This window comes from Rhipicephalus microplus, chromosome 4 (assembly GCF_043290135.1).
Source record: "Rhipicephalus microplus isolate Deutch F79 chromosome 4, USDA_Rmic, whole genome shotgun sequence".
Taxonomy (NCBI): domain Eukaryota; kingdom Metazoa; phylum Arthropoda; class Arachnida; order Ixodida; family Ixodidae; genus Rhipicephalus; species Rhipicephalus microplus.
In genome coordinates this window covers 188,203,288-188,227,675 of record NC_134703.1, presented here as the reverse complement: position 1 = coordinate 188,227,675, position 24,388 = coordinate 188,203,288, and the positions used below count along the sequence as shown (strand labels likewise).

The window sequence follows — 24,388 nt, the reverse complement described above, 5'->3', positions numbered from 1 at the left end:
AATGACCGAAGAAGAGTACGACGAGAAGTTTTGAAGAGTAAAGAAACCTGTGCCGACCCAAGGGCTTGTGTGGTTTGGTCCTTGACAATAATACATTTGCGAAATTGAAAAAAAGGTCATCTAAGGTAACGGGCAGCTTCAGCCCACTCCTGTCATTTCTCTACCTCCAGGCTATTATCCTGATAATGATGTTGGTAGTCTTTACCTTTTAGGGGCGAAGCTCCTTAGGGCGTGGGCTGTGCGTCCCCTGTAGCCTGTATGTAGCCACCTCTAGATTAGTTCTTGCAGTGTTCACTAGATGGCGGTACCGTCCCCTGTATGTAGCCACCTCTAGTTTAGTTCTTGCAGTGTTCACTAGATGGCGGTACCGTCTCCTGTATGTAGCCACCTCTCGTTTAGTTCTTGTAGTGTTTACTAGATGGTGGTACTTGTAGCTGATGATGCAAAGATGCAAGATGTTATAAACTAGAAAGCGGTACTTGTAGTTGATGAAAGACGCGAGATCTTATAAAATAGAAATGATGTCACATATGGCGCGTGTCATTGGTTGAAGGCAATCGTTCGATTTAGTGCGGCGACGTACGCTAGGGGGAGCGTTGTAATAAAATCCGTTCGCTGTTGGCGCGCGCTCGGAGTCGCCGGATGGATAAGGCTGCACAGCGGAGAGAGCGCAAGGCGGCAGCAGCGCGCGCTCGCAGACAGAACCCCGATGTGCGAGCGCGCGAGGCAAGGGACATCGCAAGCCATCCATCGTCTAAGAACAAAGAAAAGTTGATTTGTGTATATACACACACAGCGTTTCTCACGTCTTTATATTATGATCAACTGGGCGAATTACACGGAAGATTCACAGTTTACCGATGAATCTCTCCGGAGCTTCGCCCATTCATCATCATTCACCCCGTGAATATGCCGTAATTTTTTAACTTGTCACCGTGTTTGGTGCTACCAAAACCACTGGTGTGACCGAAAGAAAAAAAACTGAATAAAATACAAGTAAACACAAAAAGTCAGGAAATGTTAGGCACCTAATGTTTTACGCCTGCTCCCTAGCGATTCGATTATTGCTCGACAGAGCACTTTACCAATCCACAAACGCCAAAACTTGGTCGATCCACGAATAGTTCTCCAGAAGCGCTGTTCAAGAAGTTTTGACGTATTCTACAAGCCTGATAAGACGTTACTAGGAGGAGGAGGAAGGGAGGAGAAAGGACAGATATGTTAGCCAGTTCTCAGACCGGCTGCCTACCCTTTGCTTGGGAAAAGGGTAATGGGAGTAAAATATGACAGAAAAGAGACCTTAAAGAAAAAAAAACGGTAGAAGGACAGCAGTACGATTGACGATGCTGCTTACAGTTTATCTCTAAGACCACTTGTCCGCAACAAACGCAACAACGCTCTCAATGCCTTGAGTGCCGAGGACGGTCTCGGCCAGTGTCCTAATACCCTTTCTTCCAAAAATTGGTGGTGGTCAAGTCTATCTAGGACTTTCGACAGTTCTCTTCTTGGTGCATTGAAGCGTTGACACTCGCAGAGAAGCTGGAAAATTGTCTCTGCGCAGCCCCCGTTGTCGTATGTCGGCTTGCTGGCAATTCCGATTTGAAACGAATACGCATTCGTAAAGGCCATTGCTAAAGTTTCACGACGAAGAGCATGTGAACAATGTACTGTGAAAGAGCGCAGTAATAAAAACCATAGAGTTTCTCGAAATTAACTAGAGGGCGCTCTGGCGCTGCGGTCGTTCAGCGACCATGGGAATGATGCGTAGTACACACATTTGCCTAGTTTTCGTACTTGCGGGCGGTGAATTGTACTTGCGGCTTAGTTTATTGCTGTGTTTCGGTTTTGTTTTGAAAGACAGATGGAACCCTCTTCAACTTCGTGAGCCAATTTGAAAAGTAATTCTAAAAAAAATAAAATTGTGAAGCGCAACCGCCGAACACTGGCTAACACTTGCTTCGTAAGAAAACAGCTCCAAGCCACACAAACACACACGGAGCCAAAAGCAGACCAGAAGTACGAATATTAGACAAATGTGTGTACTACCGATCATTCCCATACTCGCTGAAGTGCCGTGCGTTGCAGCTCCCATAGACACTAGCGCCGGAGTTTCCTCTAGTAAATATTGTAGGAAATTCTATGATAAAAACTAAGTGTTTTTATTTTCTTTTTTATACCTCCAGTCATATCGGCCGAGTGCCACGAGGCACTCATGCGCATCGAGCTGCACTTCAATGGCTCGTTCCTGGGCCTGGTGTACAGCACGGGCTACGCGCACGACCCGGACTGCGTCTACGTGAACGGCTCCGGGGGCGCCACCTATACGCTTGACGTGCGCGCCAACCGCTGTGGAACCCTCGGTCGCAGCGACCTGCTAGTCCAGCCGGCAGCACCTTCGTCAGCAGGCGAGAAGGTGAGTATTTCTCATTAAGTGATTGCCTAAGTCTATATACAAAATTTATTCCAGGCAGCTTCGGCGCTACTCTCCACGATATTGTGAAAATGATGTATAATTAGTATTAGACGAAACTTTGCATTCGGCTAATTTGGAATAATTTTATATTTTTGTTTGAAACAACCTTGTGACTTTTCAAAATCAAATATTCTGAACAAAATATCACTTGAGTTTGACAACATAGATGTTCATGATAGCCTATTATGTTTAAAAGTTGGGAGTTGCTTGAGAGCGTAAAAGCATAAGCCAAAATGATACAAAAGATGGTCTTGCCGCAAGGGTGAAGCACTGTATATGATATCAACCAATTGAAATACACACATAGAATCACTTACAAATCACTTCTTTAACAAACACAGCTGCTGGAGCGAGCAAAGTGACCTTCGTGTGGTTTATGGCTTCAACACAAACTTTGCTATCAAAGCGTAGCATAATGCGTAAGAAGCTAGGGACCATCTCTTCAAGTCCCCTTATTATGGATAAGTGTGCGAGCCCAGCCACTACGCCCTGTAGGTCAAAGTACAGGACCCTGGGACTGCATCTCAACTCTGGCAAAAATGTGCAGGCAGAAGCCTATATATTAAAGCGCGTGCATCAAGACTTCGCGTTATCTTGCTGGTGATAGTGAACGATGCCCAAGCATCTCAGAGACCTGCGTACTACGAACGCGCGAAGGTGTGTATCGCGCAATTCAAAGAGACAGCTCGCAGATATTTCTCTCATGTCCCGGCCGGTCCGTGACCATAATCATCCCATATTTTTTTAAGACGATGGTATTTCTTTCAATTCTTGAACGCAGATAATTTGGTATCTCTGTCTGTAAACCGAAACGATTTAGCTAGAAGGCCAAAGTACAACCACTTTCTCAACGCCCACCCATTTTCATTTAGTTAATGTTTGTGAACGTTGTCGATCAAAAAGCAAATGTTACAAAGAAATGAAGAAAGATGCCTCTGGTTTAAAAACGCCGCCCAACTTAGTCAACCATCCTTGACGCGATGACTGAAGTTCCATCGTAACCAATGAAATGCCGCGCGATGAGGGAGGGGGGAGGGGATTTTACTTTTTCGTACTGATGGGTGGCTCATAAGGGGGTGTTGCCAGAGCACGGGAAGATCCAGTTTCGCGCTACCCGGGCGAAACTCGGCCGATCCTGCATAGCGCCCCTAAATACCTTATCGACTTCTTCACTGCTGCTGCACCGCCTATATTAGTATTTAGAGTATAATTTTGTCACTAACATACTTTTCGGGCCACCAGGAAGTCCGCTTCTGTGGGCTCCTTTCAGGGTATTATGATCGCACAGAAAGCGCAGTGCGGGCCTTAGGAATGCTACGAAATGCTTTCCAGGAAGTTACCTCCGTCCTCTTTAGGTTGTTTCATTATTAGACACCCAATTCCGCTGCGATAAGAAAATTTTTTTAATTTATGTGCTGGAAGGCTGTGCATGCCATTCGTATCTTGTTGTAGCATCTGTATGGCTCTATGTTCACCGCAACTGAAAACATCAACCGTATTTACCTAATTTCAATGCGCAGCTTTTTTCCCCGGGAAATAGACATTAAAATTACAGGTGTATTATATTTGGGTACAGATGTACAAACTACCCCATAGCTGTATTTTTGTTCTTGAGTAATATGAATCGGGTGTGCGTTGGAATCACGGGGTATATCGAAATCGCGTAAATACAGCACGTCACCAGATATTGGTGTGAGGCGTTATGCTTCACGGACGCTGCTGGTGTATCCCCCTTTCAGCGTTCACTATTCGAGTCACCAATATCCCGGCACTTCCGATCTCAAATCATGCAGCGTAGCGAGTATTTTGTGTGTGTGTGTGTGTGTGTGTGCGTGTGCGTGCGTGCGTGCGTGTGTGTGTGTGTGTGTGTGTGCGTGTGCCTGTGTGTGTGTGTGTGTGCGTGTGCGTGTGTGTGCGTGTGCGTGTGTGTGTGTGTGTTTGTTTGTGTGTGTGTGTGTGTGTGTGTGCGTGTGCGTGTGCGTGTGTGTGTGTGTGTGTGTGTGTTTGTGTGTGTGTGTGTGTGTGTGTGTGTGACCTTCACTAACACGGAGCTTCGCAATAAAGTAAACCTGTAACTTTTGAAGCCCATATAAGGATAAAACTTGGCCGTTTGTAGCAAGACGCGTCGACACGATACGTCGCTACGGAAGAACTTCTTCGCCAAAGGCAGCAAACTATTCTGGGGCTTCTAGCACTTACCAGTAGTGTCTCTTCCGTATATCCCGGGAACTGTGTTACGGGTCAAGTAGTCAGAAATATTTATGACTGAGCGGTGCACGCGTAGCGTGTATGCAATGAAATTGTTTACTCGGGTATTTTCCACCGTTCTCGTTGTGTGTGTACAATAAAAACAATTGCTATACAACGATTTACACTGCCTTCTGTTAGTTTATGCCTCAGGCACGTCGGTTTGACGTCTGTAGATACAAGTGATTATAAAAATAGACAGTGGCACCCAGTATCATATTTGTTGATATTAGAAAGGTATAACAGTCACTAATGATTGGTTCTTTTAAAAGTTTTGTTGCGTTACCTTAAACAAGCCTTTTCATTTGTACATGGAAACCTAGAGCTGTACACAAACAATGCTTTGAGGTTTTTGACCAGATGTTTACACCACTTTCATCTTTGAAACAAGCGGCCTCATAGAAATATAATAAGAGCGCTCCCATTATAATGGGTGGTAACAATTGCGCTACGAAGACCATAGGACGTATAGTCGTACCAAGCGCACCGAGCACTCCCATGGTGAAGCGGGCGATGAGACTGATATTAAAAAATGTCAATATAATTTATAGGTCAAGGATGTCACGCTTTTCAACGATGCTATACTTTTTCGCAATTTTGTTACGAAGCATGTCGAACATATCTAGCGCGGTGACAATATTGCCAAAATTTTAAGAAAATCGCGAGTTTTGCCAACTTTTTTGCTTGTCCTTTAGCGACTTTGACTCGAAAGTCAGTGGCACCCGTGATGCTAGCACAAAACCATGCCTGCTTTTCAAATAAACCATGATGTATGTGAAATGTAAATGGCGGTAGCAGTGTTGGCTATTGAATTTCTTAAAAATGATATATTCTTTATTATACAGCCCTCACGCATCCTTGCGATCACAAGCGCTTCATATGAGCTTATTGCTTTTGCTGTTGTTATTACCCATATTGCTGTTCGCATTATTACGAAACCATTAAGAACTGGTTTTATGAAACGTACGTGACTGTTCGATTGATATGTTTGGTTTAACGTCCTAAAACCATCATATGATTATAAAAGACGCCGTAGTGGAAGGCTCCGGAAAGTTCGACCACCTGGTGTTTTATAACGTGCACCCAAATCTAAGCACACGGGCCCACAGCGTTTTCGCCTCCATCGATGAAAATGCAGTCACCGCAGCCGGGATTAAATCCCACGACCTGCGGGCCAGCATCCGAGTGCCTTAGGCACTATACACCACCACGGCAGGGCGTATGCGACCGTTTAACATATATTTGCGTGTACAATCTCCGGAGATATTTCATAATGCTGAGCTCACAAAAAATTAAAACACAGTCACCTTGTCTCCACGTGCTTCACGTAAAATTGATTTCCAAGGTACGTGGTGTCTGCCAAATTTTCAGGGTCGAAACTCCTAAAGCCATGGGTCTGTCATTCTCTTGATTTACAAGGCCGCCTAGTTAGAGTTTTGCAAACTGCCCACTACTTCGTCCTTGCAAACATCCTACTACGCCCCATCACCGATTTCCCACTTCACCAACCGTAAAGCCGTCATAATGAAGGTGGAACGAAAGCGACGGTTAGCTATGAATAATAAAGTTTCTTGTATAATTATATGCAGTGTTTTTCACGTATTTGGTGATGTACTGGGCGGTATTCGCGTTTTGTTCGCGGTTTACCGATGACACCGTCCGGCGCTTCACCCACCTTATCATCACTGACTCCATGCGTATGAGGCGATTTATTTAATCATTACTCAAGATGATGTGAGCCAGTTTTTATTTATTACTATGGCAAAGCCTTCCCTTAGGCAGAATAATTTACCATATCAAAACACGCATGAAGTTCACTTTGCGTGTAAAGGCATCAGCCAGCTCATTTCAAACCATGAGCGCACAAACGGTGCAACAATGTGTGCCTTAAGCATAGGCGCACGCCCTAGGGGGCGCCTTCGAAAGTCAAGTTCCACGTCTATCCGGTACATTTACTTTTGCCCTGTGAGGGCATTTCACGTCGTTTTGCATTGTAGAAGCTATAGAGAGTATATAGTTTATGGCATTGTAGAGAGTCCATCATTCGTTCGAATGTAGCAGGGGCGTTACATAGTCCAAAAGGCATGACTTTAAACTGGGATAAACCATCCGGTGTAATGAAGGCCGTCTTTTCGCTGTCCATCTCATCGACAGATATCTGCCAGTAGCTGGACCGAAGATCAATAGACTAGAAGTATGTAGCGCCGTGCAGGCAGTCCAACGTGTCATCGATGCGTGGTAGCGAGTGTACGTCTTTTTGCGTGATCTTGTTGAGGTGGCGATAGTCAACTTAGAAGTGCCAGGTATCGTCCTTTCTCTCCACAAGGACGACAGGGGAGGCCCAAGGACTACTTGATGGTTCTATAACACCTTTGTTGAACATTTTCTCAACTTCCGCTTGAACAACTCTGCACTCAGTGTGGGATACACGTTAGGGACGTCGGTGAATAGAACTGGCGTCACCAGTGTTTATACGGTGCTTAACGGTAGATGTTTGCCCTAAAGATCTGTCGTTGAAATAAAAAATGTCGGTTTATGACGCGAGAAGGTGATGGATGTCATTGGCTTGTGCAGGATTGAGGTCGGGTGCAATCATCTTCAAGAAACGATTTGGCGAAGAATAGGTGCTGTTAGCTACAGGAGACTGAAGTAAATCAATCTCGGGGGTGAGAGCCACTATTCTGAATTCGTCAGCATTAAATACGCTGGAAAAGAACATGACACGAGGAAGCACTTGAGGGCACAGGCTGAAATTGAGAGGTGGGAGTGAGTTACAGTTGTCAGTGACAGTCACAAGCCTATGGAGAATGGCGATGTTGCGGCTCAAACGGACGCCGGCGAGAGGAAGGAGGACATATTGACTATTGGGAACTTGTGGCTGCGCGGTCAAAACGACGTAGGTGGCTGCCTGAGGTGACAGTCGCACATCCTGAACAGAGCATAGGCAGGGTGGGGCAGTGTTTGGTTCAGCGACTATCCGAGGCAGCTCTAGCTGAAGGACGCCAGTAGCACAATCGATGAGAGCAGAATAATTCCACAAGAAGTCCAGACCGAGGATTACATTATAAGGGCAGTGGTCAATCACGGCTAAAATGACAGAAGTAGTGTGGTTATTTATACTTAAGTGGGCAGTGCACACACCCAGAACCATCGGCGTGCCGCCATCGGCCACACGCAGCATTTGTGCAGCCGCTGGTGTCAGAACTTTTTTTAAACGTGTGTGGAGGCTTGAACTCGTGACCGAAATGCTTGCGCCGGTGTCTACAAGTGCTTGTACAAGTACGCTGTCTATTTCAACGTCTATTACATTTCGTCTGGTGGGGACGGAGAGAGGATTTGCTGCGGAAGTCGTCAATGCAGCACCACCTCCACGGGCTGCATTTCTCAGTTTTGCGGGACGATGTGGCCGGAAGCCACGGGGGACGAGAAGTGCTGTGGCTGCGGCGAACGGGACGACGGGCGACGTATTTGCGGCGAACGATACTGGTGCCCACGTGGTGAAGGCGAGCGGCTGTACCAAGTGTTCCGAGAATGGTCAACAGCATGGGACTCTTGAGCAGGTGAAAACGTGTGGGCGGTACCGTTGAAACGGGTCATATTGGTCGTTGCACTAGAAGCCGAGGACCATGTGTTGCGGCAGTAACGAGCAGTATGCCGACGCGGTGGCCGTTGAAACATACAGGGTGGTCATCTGCACTTCGCCACTAAGCAGGGTTGCGAGTACGTCGAGAAAACCGTCGGTTGGAGGAGGGCGTCGTGATAGGACATTCACTGACTCTGGGCGTGGTTACATGGCACACGGAATGCACTCCGATGTTTTCAAGCTCCTGGTGCACGATGGCTTGAACAAGAGGAACAGTAACAGGAGTGGTATCGGTACTGCGCGAATAGAACCCCGAGGGCACCATTCCTTTCAGTTTGCGACGAACAATGCGTGTCAAGTCTCCCGGTGGCGACGCACGTTGGGGTGCGGACTGGTCCTAGCAAGTCAATGTTACAGCAGTGTTTGGAAGTCGGGTGAATGTTGGCGTAATGCGGTGACTTTTCACTTGCTCAAACTAACGACACTATTTGATGATCGCGTCCACGGTGGAACAGCCCTTGCACATCAGCAGATTGAACGCGTCGTCGGCAATAACTTTCAGCACATGCCCGACCTTGTCACCTTCTGTCATGTCGCTTTCAGCCTTTCGGCAGAGGGCCCGCACGTCTTGAATATATGCGAGGTATAATTATGTGGGGGATTGGGCACGGCAGGCCAATTCCTTTTTGGTGGTGATCTTGCGACTGGCGGTTTTGCCAAATACCTCTCCCATATTTTCTTTGCATTGGTCCCAGCTTGTGAGTTTGTTGTTTTCATACCGCACCTTGGCCGTGACTCTCCAGTAAAACAACACATCAGCCAACTGAAGTGTGGGATCCCATCAGTTCAGCACACTAACTCGTTCAAACATGGCCAACCAATCGTCAACGTCGACGCCATCGGTCTCGCAGATTGTACCGGGATCCTTCAGTGGCGTAAAAACGTATGGTTGCGACGCCGTGTTCGTCGGATCCGCTGAGTCGACGTGGGGGGCTCAGCATTGGCGATGGCTGTGAAAACGATGCGACGTCCGCTGCGGAGCTCCGTCGCCTGATACCCAGCACCTCCACCAAAACATTACGGGGCTAGAGACTTCTGTAGAAAATGCATTTACAGAGTAAAGCCCAAAGGCAGGAGTTACAATGGCTCATTGGTACACTCACGCGCATGTCAGCTGCTTGAGTCCTTCCTATTCCTTTACTTCATCTCCGTAACAATAAGTTCTATAATGACAACCAAGGATTCCCAGTGTTGAATTGAAAAAACCCTTTACTTCCCAGCTTTATTCGCATAAAGCCAGAAAACAAACCAGGATATTCTGAAAGGCACTTCTTCGTTTGATTTTCATTTTTGTGTTCACATCGGAGCTCGTTTTCTTTCCATCTCGGCAATAAGAGAAGAGTGGTGCCGCGGTGATACTTGAAACGGAGAACTCTGCGCACGTGCCGTGATGGCATTCACAGCGATATATTTACCATTAGCAGAAGAGCTGATAATCAAGCAGAAATCAATGAGTGGTTATGAAAGCGTGGCTTTCTGGCCATTGCAATACCAACATCATCGCTGGCGCGACGTCACTTTGTTATAGCACAGTCGTTGTATTGCGATTTCTTTGTTCCTGCAGTCCCCGCTAGTGCACCGTGTAAACGATAGTTTGAAATATGCAGGGCATTGACGATATGTGAGATTATGCTTTCTTCACTGTCCACTGCTTCGTATATTCCTCTCGTAAATTGCTGAACCACTCATAAATCGGATGCATTAGCTATGTTTGCTATGCCTAGTGATTGATAGAACTAGTTGTCACGTTACTGCGAACCGCTTAAGAGACGAATACTTAGGAGACAAAGAACCATATAAACACAAGCGCAGCACAGTGCGCTCACATTCATGTTGTTTGTCTTCGGAATAATTGTCTTTTAGGCGTTGCACAAATACGTAAGAACGATTGGATACCACCTTGTCCAAGCAAATAACCTTATAAAATTTGTAGAAACCATTTTGTGCGTGAGTGTGTGTGTCTCATGATAACTTAGAATGGAACGAAAAATACAGTTCACGCAAAAAAGACACATGGCGACGTGTGTGTGTGTGTGTGTGTGTGTGTGTGTGTGTGTGTGTGTGTGTGCGTGTGTGTGTGTGTGTGTGTGTGTGTGTGTGTGTGTGTGTGTGTGTGTGTGTGTGTGTGTGTGTGTGTGTGTGTGTGTGTGTGTGTGTGTGTGTGTTCCCGAAGAGGATCACCACGCAAAGACCCTCCTTGGACTTTTTTTAAGTGTATAGAATAAATATCAGGTTGCCTGCGGCGGTCCTTGCGAAATTCATCGTTGTGCCTCGATTGGTGTGTCAAAAGTTTGCACACTTTTTGAGCACACCAAACCACGTACTCTTTCCCGTGTCATCATCTTCATCATCATCAGCCTGACTACGTCCACTGCAGGACAAAGGCCTTTCCCATGTTTCGCCTGTTATCTCGGTCATTTGCTTGCTGCTGCCAATTTATACCCGCAAACTTCTTAATATCATCCGCCCACCTAGCTTTCTGTCTCCCCTAACCGTCTTGACTTCTCTGTTAATCCAGTTAGTTAGCCTTAATGGCCAGCGATTGTCCTGTCTACGCGCTACATGCCCGGCCCATGTTCATTTCCTCGCCTTGATTTCAACTATTATATTATCAAGGAAGGAGAGGCGAGACGGTCACGACAAGCCCGTGCCGAGGTCAAGGCTTTATTCAGGACACATGCGTAGGTGGAGTCACCGCTGCAGCGCCAAGCCAAGTTCCGAAGCTAGCCCGTTCTGAAATGCCTCGTGTCTCGCGCTACACGAGCCACGCGGCTCGCTTTCTTTCGGCGTGGCCACTTAGCTAAATCTAGCGTGGCGCTACATAGGCTTCCCCCTAGCGCTTTGCCTGATTGAAAACATGTGTACAAAAGAAGGGGAGAGATAGATGCTATATACATAAACGACAATCCGTTAAGTGTCCATTTGAGAAGTCAAGGTTGTCAACGTGTATGGGCCATCGGGAAGCAGTGGATCTCCGGCGGGCGACACTGGGAGAAACAGAGTGGACGAAGATGAAAGCGCCGGGTCGCTGCGTTCATAGACACGTGCATCCCACAGTGACACGGCGGGACCATTTGAAAGCGCACCCGTAGGTTCGAGTAGACGCGGCTGACAAACGTACCCGCAGCTGGAACCGTGAACAGGCGCCGAAGAGCTCGCGCCGGAGATGTGGGTGAAATAGTGGGAAGAATCGAAGCACACCCATGATGACCGAGCACTGATGTTTCACAGCCACAGCGGTGTCTCGGACAGCGCACAGGGTGCCGAGCATGCTGTCGACAAGGAGCCGTGGGGTGGTCGTGCTGGTGCGGACGTCTCTGTCGATGGAACAGCGACGTCCGCGCAGCACTGCGTCCGGGATGCTGGGGCGGGTGGCCAAGTCGACGGATGCGGAAACGCCGTGCATTGCGGTTAGTCATGTGCACGGCAAGTGGTTGGCCATTGCGTCGGGCAAACTTCATAGGTGCTTGTGCCGTCTTGAATGCCAAGGTTGAAACACATGGCTGTTCAGCAGGAAGCTTGAAAAAGGGCCGCTCTGTATTGTGCCGAACGTGATAATTTTGCCGTTGTGAAGCAGCCGACGTGAGAGATGGGCGATGTGGACGAGGCTGGTCATTTAGGTTGCGAATGCTCAGCAATCGCAGACGCAAGTTGGCGACTTCAGCTGCGAGACCTTTTACCGTTTCTCGAAGGGAATCTGCTTTGGAAATCGGAGAGGTGTGGGTGGCGTTTATGACTGCCGGAGCAACGTTCATCATGTCATCGGCCATTTCTGCCAGCTCCGATAGCGGCTTATCCTGAGCTGGGAAAGAGCCATTCGCATGGTAGGTCGAAGACGCTGTAGAAACAACTCACGTAGTATGGATGTTTCCGAGCCGTCCAGCTGGTCCCCAAGTAGGTGCTGCAGGTGACGTAGAAACTGTGTGGGACGGCGGTCCCCGAGCTCTTCGTTGCACAGACGTTGCTGAATACGCCGATGCTTAGGCGGAATGAGTCAGTGAAGAAGAGCCTGTTTGACTGTCGCATACGGAGTGTCACCAGGCAGGCCCACGAGGATGTCGCGTATTTGTGCCATTGCCTGCGGCGGCAACGCTTCAATGAGTAGCTAGCTCATGCTTGCGAACTTCTGGCGTGATGCAATGAATGCGGAACTTGTTATCGACTTGAATGAACCATAAGGAGGGATCGGGAAGCCACAGCTGTGGTAACGTCGTGGTAGCAGTACCTCCAACAACACCCGAAGAGGGTACATGGCCGGGTGCAGTGGCAGCGGTACCAGGGCTGAGGCTGTCGAGATGCTCACGCTGCTCCATGGAAGGTCGCGTTCGTAGTCCGGGTCACCAAAAAATATAGCACTCTGAAACGTGGTTCCGAAAACACACCACGGTTTGTTAATGCATCTCTGCCATTTTGTTTTGTTTTGTTTCCCTGGAATGATGGCTCATACCCACTCAGGGGGACGGGCCAAAAAAGTGTAGTGCAGTTTTTCTGTGATCATTTTAACTATGTGTAATGAATTGGTATTATAATAAGACAAATGTAAAACAACAACTTAAAAAGAGCAAACGAAGAAAAAAAGTCAAGTTGAGCAGTTTTGAGATTTGAGGTGTTATGATTACCATTCAGCTGCGTTTACTTCACTCTGCCCTGAGGAGTAATAAATAATAATTATTTTATTGAATCTATTCTTCCAACTCCTTCTTCTTTTCTCCTCAGCAGACTACCCACTCCTAGCTTATGTCCCAAGTGTGTCGTGCCAGAAGAAGAAGAAAAGTATGCCACACAGGCATACTGTCAACGGCGGCAGATATGCAGTTGGACCGCACGTCGTCGCTGTTGTTACCAACGAGTCTGCGTGGCGGACTGTGTCCGGCGTCAATTGCTCTAGGGAATGGTTGTAAAGCTCAGAAGACGTGATGTTTGCTCGAGGATCGGGCGGCGCACCTGCACACGTTGAACGACCATCGGTTGTCCGCGCATGAGGGTTGGCGTGCAGGTCTGCATGATCGACGACAACATCTACAGCATGCGTGGCATATGTGGTCTCCTGTGCCATAGGCTCACCAGGTACGTCGTCCTCAGCTGCGTCAGTCATAGTCGCAGCGTCTCGGAAGTTTGGCTGCGGTTGATGGCTTGTGACTTTAACTTCGGCTGCGGGAAACTGCGAGGGTGAGGATGGTAGCTGATGACAGGACGCACAGTTCGTCAATGTGGGTGGGGAGGCGCCTTCGGACATCGTCTACACTGAAGCCCTCGCTTCCGAAAGGCGAATAGCGGGCGATACTATGTCCGTAGTCGTGGTAGACTCCGGGACATGCAGCCACGTAGCCGTCGGGGAACCTGACACGTCAGAGGTGGTAAGGGCCGTGGAGGTCGGCCAATCCGAGTGGGTGGCCAGCATGCCTACAGCATCGTCGGCCGAGGACGTTGAAAAAGCGCACTTCATGGTTGACTGGTCACCTGCAACACGAACGTCCTGAACCTCGTAGGATGGGCAGTCGGACGCGGGACTTGCGTAGCTAGTGGCTGGACGGGAGGTTGTAGGGGACGTAGTCGGGGAAGTTAGGTCCCGGTCAGTGGAGACTTTTGGGCCCGAGGGTACCGCACGCAGCGACGAAGAGAAACCTGGAAGTCGTGGGTGAACGGAAGCGGGCAATAGGTGAGGCCATAGGAGGCTCGCACCAAAGAGCAGAGGTCATCGTAAGGCTGCTAGCTGGAGGTTGAAGAAGCAGAGAGATGACGCCGCTCTACTGGAAGGGCTTCGTGAAGAATGGCGTGCATCAACAGCTGGTCTGTGACGCCATTCACCGCAAGAACGGCATCCAGCTGCATAAACCATACCTTGGGATATGTAGATTGGAACGCCGGCAGTGGCGGACATATTCGCGGGAACATGGCAGCCGAGGGCTCATCGAAGGGCGTGTTCTCCGGGTCACCATATGTCGAGGAAAGAGGAGCGAGACGGTGGCAACAAGCCCGTGACAAGGTCAAGGCTTTATTTGGGACGCATGCGTAGGTAGAGTACCGCTGCAGCGTCAAGCCAAGTTCCGAAGCTAGGCCGTTCTGAAATACCTCGTGGCTCGCGCTACACGAGCCATGCGGCTCACTTCTTTTTCGGCGTGGCCACTTAGCCAAATCTAGCGTCATCCCGGCCACGTGTGCAGATCGCCATCACAACAAACAGACCTGCCCGCTCCAAGCGATCAACAATTCCGCCATTGCCACATACCACCAACGCTCTACTTCACTTGACCTTGGACTACGCCATACGTTCCGCCCATATGACGGACTACGGGATGCCGTATACGGGTTTGCGGTGCTGAACACCACCTCCGACAAGGAACCGACCACACGGAAGGTGCTTCTTCATCTACACAGATGAATCCTTCCTCGCGGTTCCCCTCGACCTCATCCCATCCAGCGCTGCGCCACAACAACAAGGTAGGTGACCTTCCTACCAACACCGACTCCCCTGACGTATCGCAGCGCAAACCGCCCGAAGATCGGCTTTTGGTTGACCGGTTGGCGCCTGCGGACATGTCGGTGAACACGACGACTTTAGTGCCTACTGGCTCCCTGTGCGACACCCAAACCGGTGCCACTTTAAGCTGTTCACCGACACCACGCGTGGCACCATAACCAAACTAGCTGCCGTCTCCCACGCAAGCAGCAAAGCTACCGCCAGCATGGCAACGACTTCGGAGGACGCTCCAGTTATGCCCATGGCGAAGTTGCCCAATTGCGACTCCCCGGCTACGCAATCATGTGGCCAGCATGCCATCCCCATCCTAAGAGCTCCTGTGGTGGCTACCATAGGTGGTGACGTAGCCACATACGTGGCGTGCCACTGTCTGGTACAGTTCAAGTCTCCTGCGGATACCGACTTGCTGCCGGCCATCTCTGGGGACAGCGCTGAAGAGCTTAAAACCAATCAGCACTTTCCGCATGACATTCGACGACGCAGAGGTTCTGATCAGTGCTGCTCGATTTTGGGGCATTTTCCTTCAGCACACGCCAGAGATGTACCAGCGTCGCTGCCATCTACATAGACCTTGCGCTCTTGTCACCAGCCCATTGCTGTTCAATGCACTTGTCCGCCAACGTGTCTACAGCCCGTTGGAAACCATAGTATGCAGTACAGAGCCTTGCTTCCAGCCTGCCGTTTCAAGGACAATTGACCTGCGTGCTCATTCCCGCACCTCATGCAGACAACGTCAAATTCTCAACAACGCTCGTGTCTACAATGTTCATGCAACACTTGTGGCACCTGCCCTCACGAGGCATCATCACACTCCTCACTGAAGCATTATCTGAAAGGCAACCGGGGTTTCTGCCGATGCCCACGGCCTCAAGGGCCTCGGCATGTCGCGTCAATGCTGCCTACCAGATCTGTTCGGCACGCACCTCGCCCTCTTCGTGGCACCCAGTGTCGCCCACCGGAACTGTTAGACACCCAACGTTTTTCCCGTTGATAACCTGGACTTCCCAAACGGACACTTTTTGGACTGTTGTTCATGTTTATAGCCTATTTCCATCTTTTTTATTTGTACATATGTCCTCGATCACGCAAAGCACTAGGGGGGGAGCCCTGTAGCGCCTCAGAATGCGGCACTCTTCAAGGAAGAAGAAGTGGGCAGTGGGCCGCGCGGCGGGCGCAGTGCGATAATAAAAAAAAATCAGTTCAAAAACTGAACGCTGTCAGGGTTGTATCTTCCTCGTGTTAGCTCCGACAATATCCTTAACCCCCTGTGTTACCTAATCCACTCTCCTTTCTTCTTGTCTCTTAAGGTTACACCTACAATTTTTTTTTCCATTTCTCACTGCATCGTCCTCAATTTAGGCTGAAACCTCTTTGTAAGCCTCCGTGTTTCTGCTTCGTAGCAAAGTACCGGCAAGATACAGCTGTTATATATCTTCCTCTTAAGGTATAGTGGCAATCTACCTGTCTTAATTTGAGAGTGCTTGCCAAATGGGCTCCACCCCGTTCTCGTTCTTCTAGTTACTTTAATCTCGTGATTCGACTCCACGGTTATTACCCGCCCTAAGTAGACATAGTCTTTTACAACTTCAAGTGGACTATTACCTATCTCAAAGCACTCCTTTCTTCCGAAGTTGTACATTACTTTCGTTTTCTGCAGATTAATTTTAGAACCCACCTTTCTGCTCTCCTTGTCTAACTCCGTAATCTTGAGTTGCAATTCTTCCCCTGAGTTACTCAGCAATGCAATGTCATCGGTGAAGCGCAGGTTACCAAGGCACTCTCCATTAACATCTATCCCTACTGTTCCCATTCTAGGCCTCTGAAAACCTGCTGTAAGCACGCGGTAAATAGCATGCGGGAGATGGTATCCCCCTCCCTTACATCCTTCTTGATTGGTATGCTGTTGCTTTCTTTATGAAGCACTATAATAGCAGTTGATCCCCTGTAGATTTCTTTCAGGATGTTTATATATGCTTCATCGAAGCCCTGATTCTGCAGTGTCTGCATGACTGCTGATATTTCTACTGAATCAAACGCCTTCTCGTAATCTATGAAGGCTATGTATAGAGGTTGGTTATATTCTGAGCATTTCCCTAATACCTGATTGATAGTATGGATGTGGTCGATTGTTGAGTAGCCTGTTTGAAATCCTGCTTGTTCCTTTGGTTGATTAAATTCTAATGTTTTTTTTTTCTGTTAGCAATTCCTTTTGTAAATAGCTTGCATACTACGGAGAGCAAGCTGATCAACCTGCAATTCTTGAAGTCCTTGTCATCTCCTTTCTTATGTATAAAATGATGTTAGAATTCTTCCAAAACTCTGGTATTCTTCCCGTCAGGAGACACCTCGTAAACAGGGTGGCTAGTTTTTCTAACACAATCTGTCCTCCATCTTTCAGCAGATCTGATGTTACCTGATCTTTACCAGCAGCTTTGCCTGTTTGCATGCTCTCCAAGGCTTTTCTGACTTCTATCATTACTGGTGAGGTGTCATCTGGGCTACTGCTAGTTCTTATAGTATTAAGGTCATGGTTGCCCCGGCTACTGTACAGATCTCTTTAAAACTCCTCCGCTATTTCAACTATCCTATCCATATTGGTAGTTATTTTGCCTTCTTTGTCCCGTAGTGCATACATCTGATTTTCCCTATTCCAGGTTTCCTCTTCACTGCTTTGACGCTTACTCCGTTTTTCAGAGCGTGTTCAATTCTCTTTATGTTATACCTTCTTACATCGGATACCTTACCCTGATTAATCAACTTCGAAAGCTCTGACAGTTCTATTTTGACTGTTGTACTTGATACTTTCATACTTTAACGCTTCCCATGTAATAAATTCTTACTCTTTATCTCTCTTTATGTATCCACTGCGTAAAGCGAAGTCCAGAAATGCTACCTGGCTGTGATAATACTGCATGTCATATAGCCATCATTCGGCAGAACTCCACCTCGCTTGGCATAAAAACAGATCGATGTAATTGCATTGCTAAGGGTAACAGAACAAGAAAAAATATAAAGAGTAAGAAAGAGACAAAACAATTAACAGTGGAGAATGCGAGGCAACGAAAGAAAGAGAAATGGGAAGATACGGGGAAAAATCACAGCATATCCATGAAGTGATTGATGATGAGTGGGGCAAAGTGTCTGTCTGTCTGTCTGTCTGTCTGTCTGTCTGTCTGTCTGTCTGTCTGTCTGTCTGTCTGTCTGTCTGTCTGTCTGTCTGTCTGTCTGTCTGTCTGTCTGTCTGTCTGTCTGTCTGTCTGTCTGTCTGTCTGGCGACGAGCATGGGCTGCCGGGGCCTTCGACGCCCGCCGCTCCGTTTAGTTCATGGCCCCGCCAACGATACGACACGTACGACGATGATCCAAGAAACTCAGAGATTACTCGTTCCCCGCGCACCCGAGAAATTGTCTGTCTGGCGACGAGCACAAGAAGCCGCGGCCCTCCGCATTGACCGCTCCGCTTCGTCCATGCACCATCATCCGACACCTTCGGCGACGATCCAGGAGACGCAGAGAGGTGCTAGTTCCCCGTAAATCTAGACACAGCCCGCGCAGCAGCCAATAGGAGACTAGCGGTAACGCGCCATCTAGAGTATCCTCACTCAACTGCAGTTTAATAAAACTTGTTGTTGCACTAGTTGGTTATTCGTCGTATTGTAAGATAATTAGTGCAACCTTGGCTCTTGCAAAGATTCACACAAACACATATGCACTAGAGTAACACACACGACATTCAGAGCTCGGCGAGTATTTGCGGGAATCAAGGTTGCGCTCAGTATCTTACAATACAACTGCAGTTTATATGTACTCCTATGAGACTGCGCCACCTAATATACTGTTCGCGGGATACTGTCGTTTACGCCTGACGCGGGAAAAGGTTGGACTGAAAGGAGCTAGAAAGGTAGATAGAAAAAGAGAGAGAGACAACGCTAGCATAGCTTTATTTAGTACGGCATAGCAAGAAGTGGAAAAGAGAAGTCAGGGTAAGAAGGCTTATTGCGAGGGTGAAGGGGAGCAAATGAGAATGAGAGATGGCAAAGCGCAGCGTCGTCGTGCGTAGTATAGTACACCAAGGGGTGACTAACTAAATAGAAACTGGGGACCTGGAATAGGAGGCGGGGAAAGCCACCTGCTCCACTGTTCCCTGTCTTCGCCCCACTAATGCATAGCTGCTCGAACAATTTGTTGTTGTTGTTTTTTTTTCATTTAGGAGCAACCAAGAGGTGGCTTGAATGGCATCGCTTCATCAAGATACTTCCGTGTGCAGGTCCGTGGTCACCAGCTTTGGAACTCACTAACGGTGCAGTACAACCGGCAAATCGAGGACTCGGCTGACGAAAGGTTTCGCGTGACGTGCGAGTACGCATTCGACTACTGGAAGACGGTCTCCTTCCCGCTGCTAAACGTCGAGTAAGCACGCACTTTGAACTTCACTTGAAAAATTATTGAAAAAAAAAACAAATAGCCGTGGGCAATCCAGCATTCTTAGGTTTATAGCTTAGAGCCACGCATTTATTAAGCGCTGCAGTATTTACAATAAACTGCAGTCTTCTAGGCAAGTCAAAGTGTGAACGAGCGGGCTCATCAATAAAGCATGGCTTTCGTTTCTACTAAGAGGGTAAAAACAATGAAGTTGACAGGAAAAGAAACAGCGAGACTTTATTAAAAATAAATTGAGGTAAGTTCAGTGATGTCCACCACTGCTCATATTGTGCTCGTTACGCTGTCATTGGAAACTTGGTCTAGTGGTTATGGTGGCAATGATGATGAGGATTAAAAATTTGATTTGGTCCCATGAAGGCGCAGGGGAGACCCCACGCCACGCGGCTAATCCAACGTAGGGACCATCAAGCCGAGCTTGGTGGCCCGTTCACGGCCACTCTGGACGGCCAGGGTTTCATCGTTAAGTTCGGGGTAACGTAAGAGCGCTGACCATCTGTAGTCCGTGAAGTCGGAGCCGACGACTTCACATTCCTAAAACACATTGTTGAATATTGCAAATAGTCCACTTGCAAGGCAGTCCACACTGGGATACCGTTCAAGGTACACGGCATGAAAAACCGCTGGGTTAGAATATGCACTGGCTTGCAATATTCTAAGGGTAACTGCCTTCGCCCTCCACAAGGCAGGGTGATCGACTTCTGACTCTAAGACGTGTGGCAGCTTGGGCTAGTTGGTATGGCATGACGATAGTTATAGCGCGAGAACAAAACGACGACACAGAGACAAGAAGGACACGAAAGACACGAGCGCTCGTGTCTTTCGTGTCCTTCTTGTCTGTGTGTCGTCGTTTTGTTCTCGCGCTATAACTATCGTCTGACTCTAAGGTCGCTTGATGAATCCCGGCCATGGCAGCCGCTATTCGTAGTAGGAAAAATTCTTTAGGCCAGTGAACTTAGAATTATATGCACGTTAAAAATAACTAGGTGGACGAACTATCCGGAGCCATCCAATACGGCATCCCTCATAGTCATATCGCAATTTCTGGACGCAACACCTCAGCAAGCTTTTAATAGTATTCATATTTAATAATGTATGCAAGTTATTAGGGTTGGTGCACGTGTACCTCAGATTCGTGCGACAAGTTATCTACGTGCTGGTTTTATTGGACTGTCAGGCATGTTTTGGTCTGACGTTTCTTGCCGTAGCATGCATATGAGGGCATGTTAGCCATAAGATGGCACATCGCTTGTCACAGCGCACGAGAAACAATTATTTACTGCTTCTTTCCTAGTGGACACGCCTAGCTTGCTTTGATGTGGCACTGAGAATGATATACCACTGGGTAAAGCTATAGCAACAACTACGGTGTGCAACGTGTAAGTAAACTGGACCACGTGATCGCACAGAACTGTCGCGAATTACCACGCTGCCTGCATCTGCCCGCCGCCGTTTTTTTTTTTTGCGTGTGGCACATGCTGCACGACGTCATCACCGTCATCCTCGACAATGTTGTCATCGTATGGTGACAGTGATAACTATCTTGATGCTTCCTCATTTTGCACATCTTCATTGATCCCACCTACTCGGGGCGGCCGCCGAATAGTGGTCTACTGGAGCAATCGCAAAAGGGCCTTGGAGGCTACACCCTTCCCTCCCAAATTATGATGTGCTGTCACAAACGCGTCAAATTTGTGTCGCATAATTCAAAGGTACTCAGCATTACTTTTCAAGTAAGAAAATGAACAAAAGGGTTGTTTTGTGTGAGTTCCAGTAAATAAAGGCAATGAGTCTGTAACTGTATTATAATTATCGAATTATTCTGCAACCAGTCAGCTTCAGTTCTTGCATAAGACGAATCCACTACTAGGCCCGAAATGCGTGCCTAGTTTTCTTTAGTTGTTGTATTTGTCTCAAGCGAAGAAAAAAATACTTTTCACGCTGTTCCTAAAGCGCGCCACAACGAAGAGTTGTCGAACATGGTAGTGTATTCCGCAAACTGGTCTTGTCCAGAAATACGCAGCATAATGAAGTTAATTAAGTGTCAGTGGTCCACTCAGGAGGTCAGCACAAGTGCTAACACGAAGTTTTGAGCCATTTGATCAAACACGTGGTGAGTGACGTGTCATTGAAGTTGGCGTGTGCATTTGCACACATGACAGAAAGAACTTTGACGCCATCTTTACTAGACGGCAGCTTAAAGTTTTAATTAAGCGTTCACGTTCTGTAGTATAAGATTTCCATGGATTATACCATTGTCTCAAGGTGCGGCCCACAGAGCTGGATTGCGCAGGCGCACTTCAGTATTTGTATGTATTATCTCCCAAGCTGTAATCACTGTTGACAAGTGGTAAATTATAAATGCGTTTTATAAAAAAAAAACAATTGCGCAGTCGATACGCGCAAGAACATTTTTTCGCCTGTACCCTTTTAACTTTTTACCTTGCTTGGGTAAAATTTGCTCTTAATCGTCCAGTGTGAATTTACTCATGCGTCGACTCTTCAAACTCGCCCACATTTAGATTGAGCATTGAATTTCAGTCGGAGTGAGTCCGAGTGAGTAATATTTTGGCGAGAGCGAATATTAGTATTCTGATTGAGAGAAATTTTAGTGAGTCTTAATTCGAGGAAATGCGCCTGAGAAAACATGAATGAGTGCGGGTCCGGGTGAGCCCTAAGGGCGAGCTATATTTCGTAAGTTTGAGTCAGCTCTGAGTTTTTCTCTAACCTATACATGTCACTTCGTCTTGTGCTCAGCAAGTGTGTTTCAAACAATCACAGCATATCCACGGAACAATTGATGAGTGGAGCTGATTGATTGATTTGTGGGGTTTAACGTCCCAAAACCACCATATGATTATGAGAGACGCCGTAGTGGAGGGCTCCGGAAATTTTGACCCCCTGGGGTTCTTTAACGTGCACCCAAAGCTGAGCACACGGGCCTCGACATTTCCGCCTCCATCGGAAATGCAGCCGCCGCAGCCGGGATTTGAACCCGCGACCTGCGGGTCAGCAGCCGAGTACCTTAGCCACTAGACCACCGCGGCGGGGCATTGATGAGTGGAGCTAAGCGCCCGGCTGACCGTCCGTCCGTCCGTCTGTCTGTCTGTCTGTCTGTCTGTCTGTCTGTCTGTCTGTCTGTCTGTCTGTCTGTCTGTCTCATTGAACATATAAGTATTTGTTACATCTCGCATATGGGCATCTCGCATGTCCGTCCGTCCGTCCGTCCGTCCGTCCGCCTGTCTGTCTGTCTGTCTGTCCATCCGTCTGTCTGTCTGTCCGTCCATCCGTCTGTCTGTCCGTCCGTCCGTCCGTCTGTCTGTCTGTCTGCCTGTCCATCCGTCCATCCGCCCGTCCGTCCGTCCGTCTGTCTGTCTGTTCGTCCGTCCGTCCGTCCGCCTGTCTGTCTGTCTGTCTGTCTGTCTGTCTGTCTGTCTGTCTGTCTGTCTGTCTGTCTGTCTGTCTGTCTGTCTGTCTGTCTGTCTGTAAATGTGCTGGGCTGGCCATGCCTCCGGCAGGACGCGGGATTGCCCTAGACAATAAGGCACTTCGCCTCTAAAAGAAGCGCATTCGTCGCGTGGGCGTTCATTTTCAAATCAGCAGAATAAAATGGCCAAAAAATAATTAGGACTTCCATATGACGTACGTGCAGTGAAAACAAATGGTAAATCAAACCGCGTGTGGATGCCTTGACATTACAGTTTTAATAAAAACTAATAGACATTTAATTGTGTCCCCATATTTGCTTGGTGTACTGCAATAGAAGGGCATATGCAAAATTTCCTGAAACGCTTGGAAGTATTTAAAACGTAAATACCGCGATCAACGAACACCGCGGAAAACAGGACAGACAAGAGTGGCCACTAGGTTTCAAGAAACACTACAATAAGTGATCTCCCCATCTCCATAAGAGCTGGCTCATGCACTCGCAAGGACTACTTATCTCAAGGCAAAGTGCCATTTCAAACAAGCAGAAGCGAGAAATTTTCTTCCCCTCGCTTGCCCTCGATGTATGTGTTGAGATGCTGGCAGCTCATAAGCACATGATGTATTGCTTTCAGCGTGTGTAGTCGTCTTCACTGAAACAAAGTTTCGGAAACAGAAGCACGTCTTTCCTGTCTCTTTCGTAGCCGTATGCATTTAGCGATGTTTACTTCAGTGAGATGGCCAATACGACAGTGCATATATGCTTAGACACATCAAACAGGTTTAGGACATAAAAAAAAGATGACTGTATTATTGCTTCTTTAGCAGTAGTTGAGCATTGTAGCTATGCATTTGAAATATATAAACAGTTTTTGAAGTTACAGCTCACTGAACATATAAGTATTTGTTACATCTCGCATATGGGCTATTTCTTATTCTAAGTAGTGCATTACACAGTTTTTTTTTTATTCGCACATGGCAGTTTGCATGTGTAGTGGTGTCTCGCACAATGATTGCTGAGTACGTCTATTTGGTTTCCGCTTACACTTGCTTGTATGCTTAAAGACGATGGGAGATGACACACGTCTTTCTTTTATTGCGATAGCAATATGGACACTCTCGGTTGTATTTCGCCGCTAGCGTCGATGTCATGCACCGTGTATATATATATATATATATATATATATATATATATATATATATATATATATATATATATATATATATATATATATATATATATATGGTGGGGTGATATTCAATGGATCCGGTGGAAAATGCAGTATAAAAAGAGGTCGACAAACGTGCGAAAAAACACTAGTTTTACTAACGTTTCGGCAGGTGGGCCTGCCTTCGTCGGAGTGAACTCCGACGAAGGCAGGCCCACCTGCCGAAACGTTAGTAAAACTAGTGTTTTTTCGCACGTTTGTCGACCTCTTTTTATACTATATATATATATATATATATATATGGCTCAACGGGAGCGTTGTCAACAAGGATAAATAGATTTATTTCTCAACAGTTTCGGGAGGGACCCTTCCTTCATCAGGGGATGAGTTATAACTCATCTCCTGATGAAGGGAGGACCCCTCTTGAAACTGTTGGGAAATAAATATATTTATCCTTGTTGACAACGGTCCCGTTGTGCCATATCCCATACCTTCACGAATACTAACTGG

The 24,388-nt window shown here is 47.5% G+C and overlaps 1 protein-coding gene across 3 annotated transcripts in view; it reads left to right on the top strand.

Moving 5' to 3' along the window:
- The window catches only part of LOC119173003 (uncharacterized), a 222,053-nt gene that overhangs the window by 165,885 nt on the left and 31,780 nt on the right, over positions 1-24,388 (top strand). For all 3 annotated transcript variants that reach the window (XM_075892022.1, XM_075892021.1, XM_075892023.1), the window contains exons 5-6: positions 2,184-2,413; positions 19,111-19,253. In XM_075892022.1, coding sequence (XP_075748137.1) covers positions 2,184-2,413; positions 19,111-19,253 — 373 coding nt within the window. The remainder of the gene's footprint in view (positions 1-2,183; positions 2,414-19,110; positions 19,254-24,388) is intronic.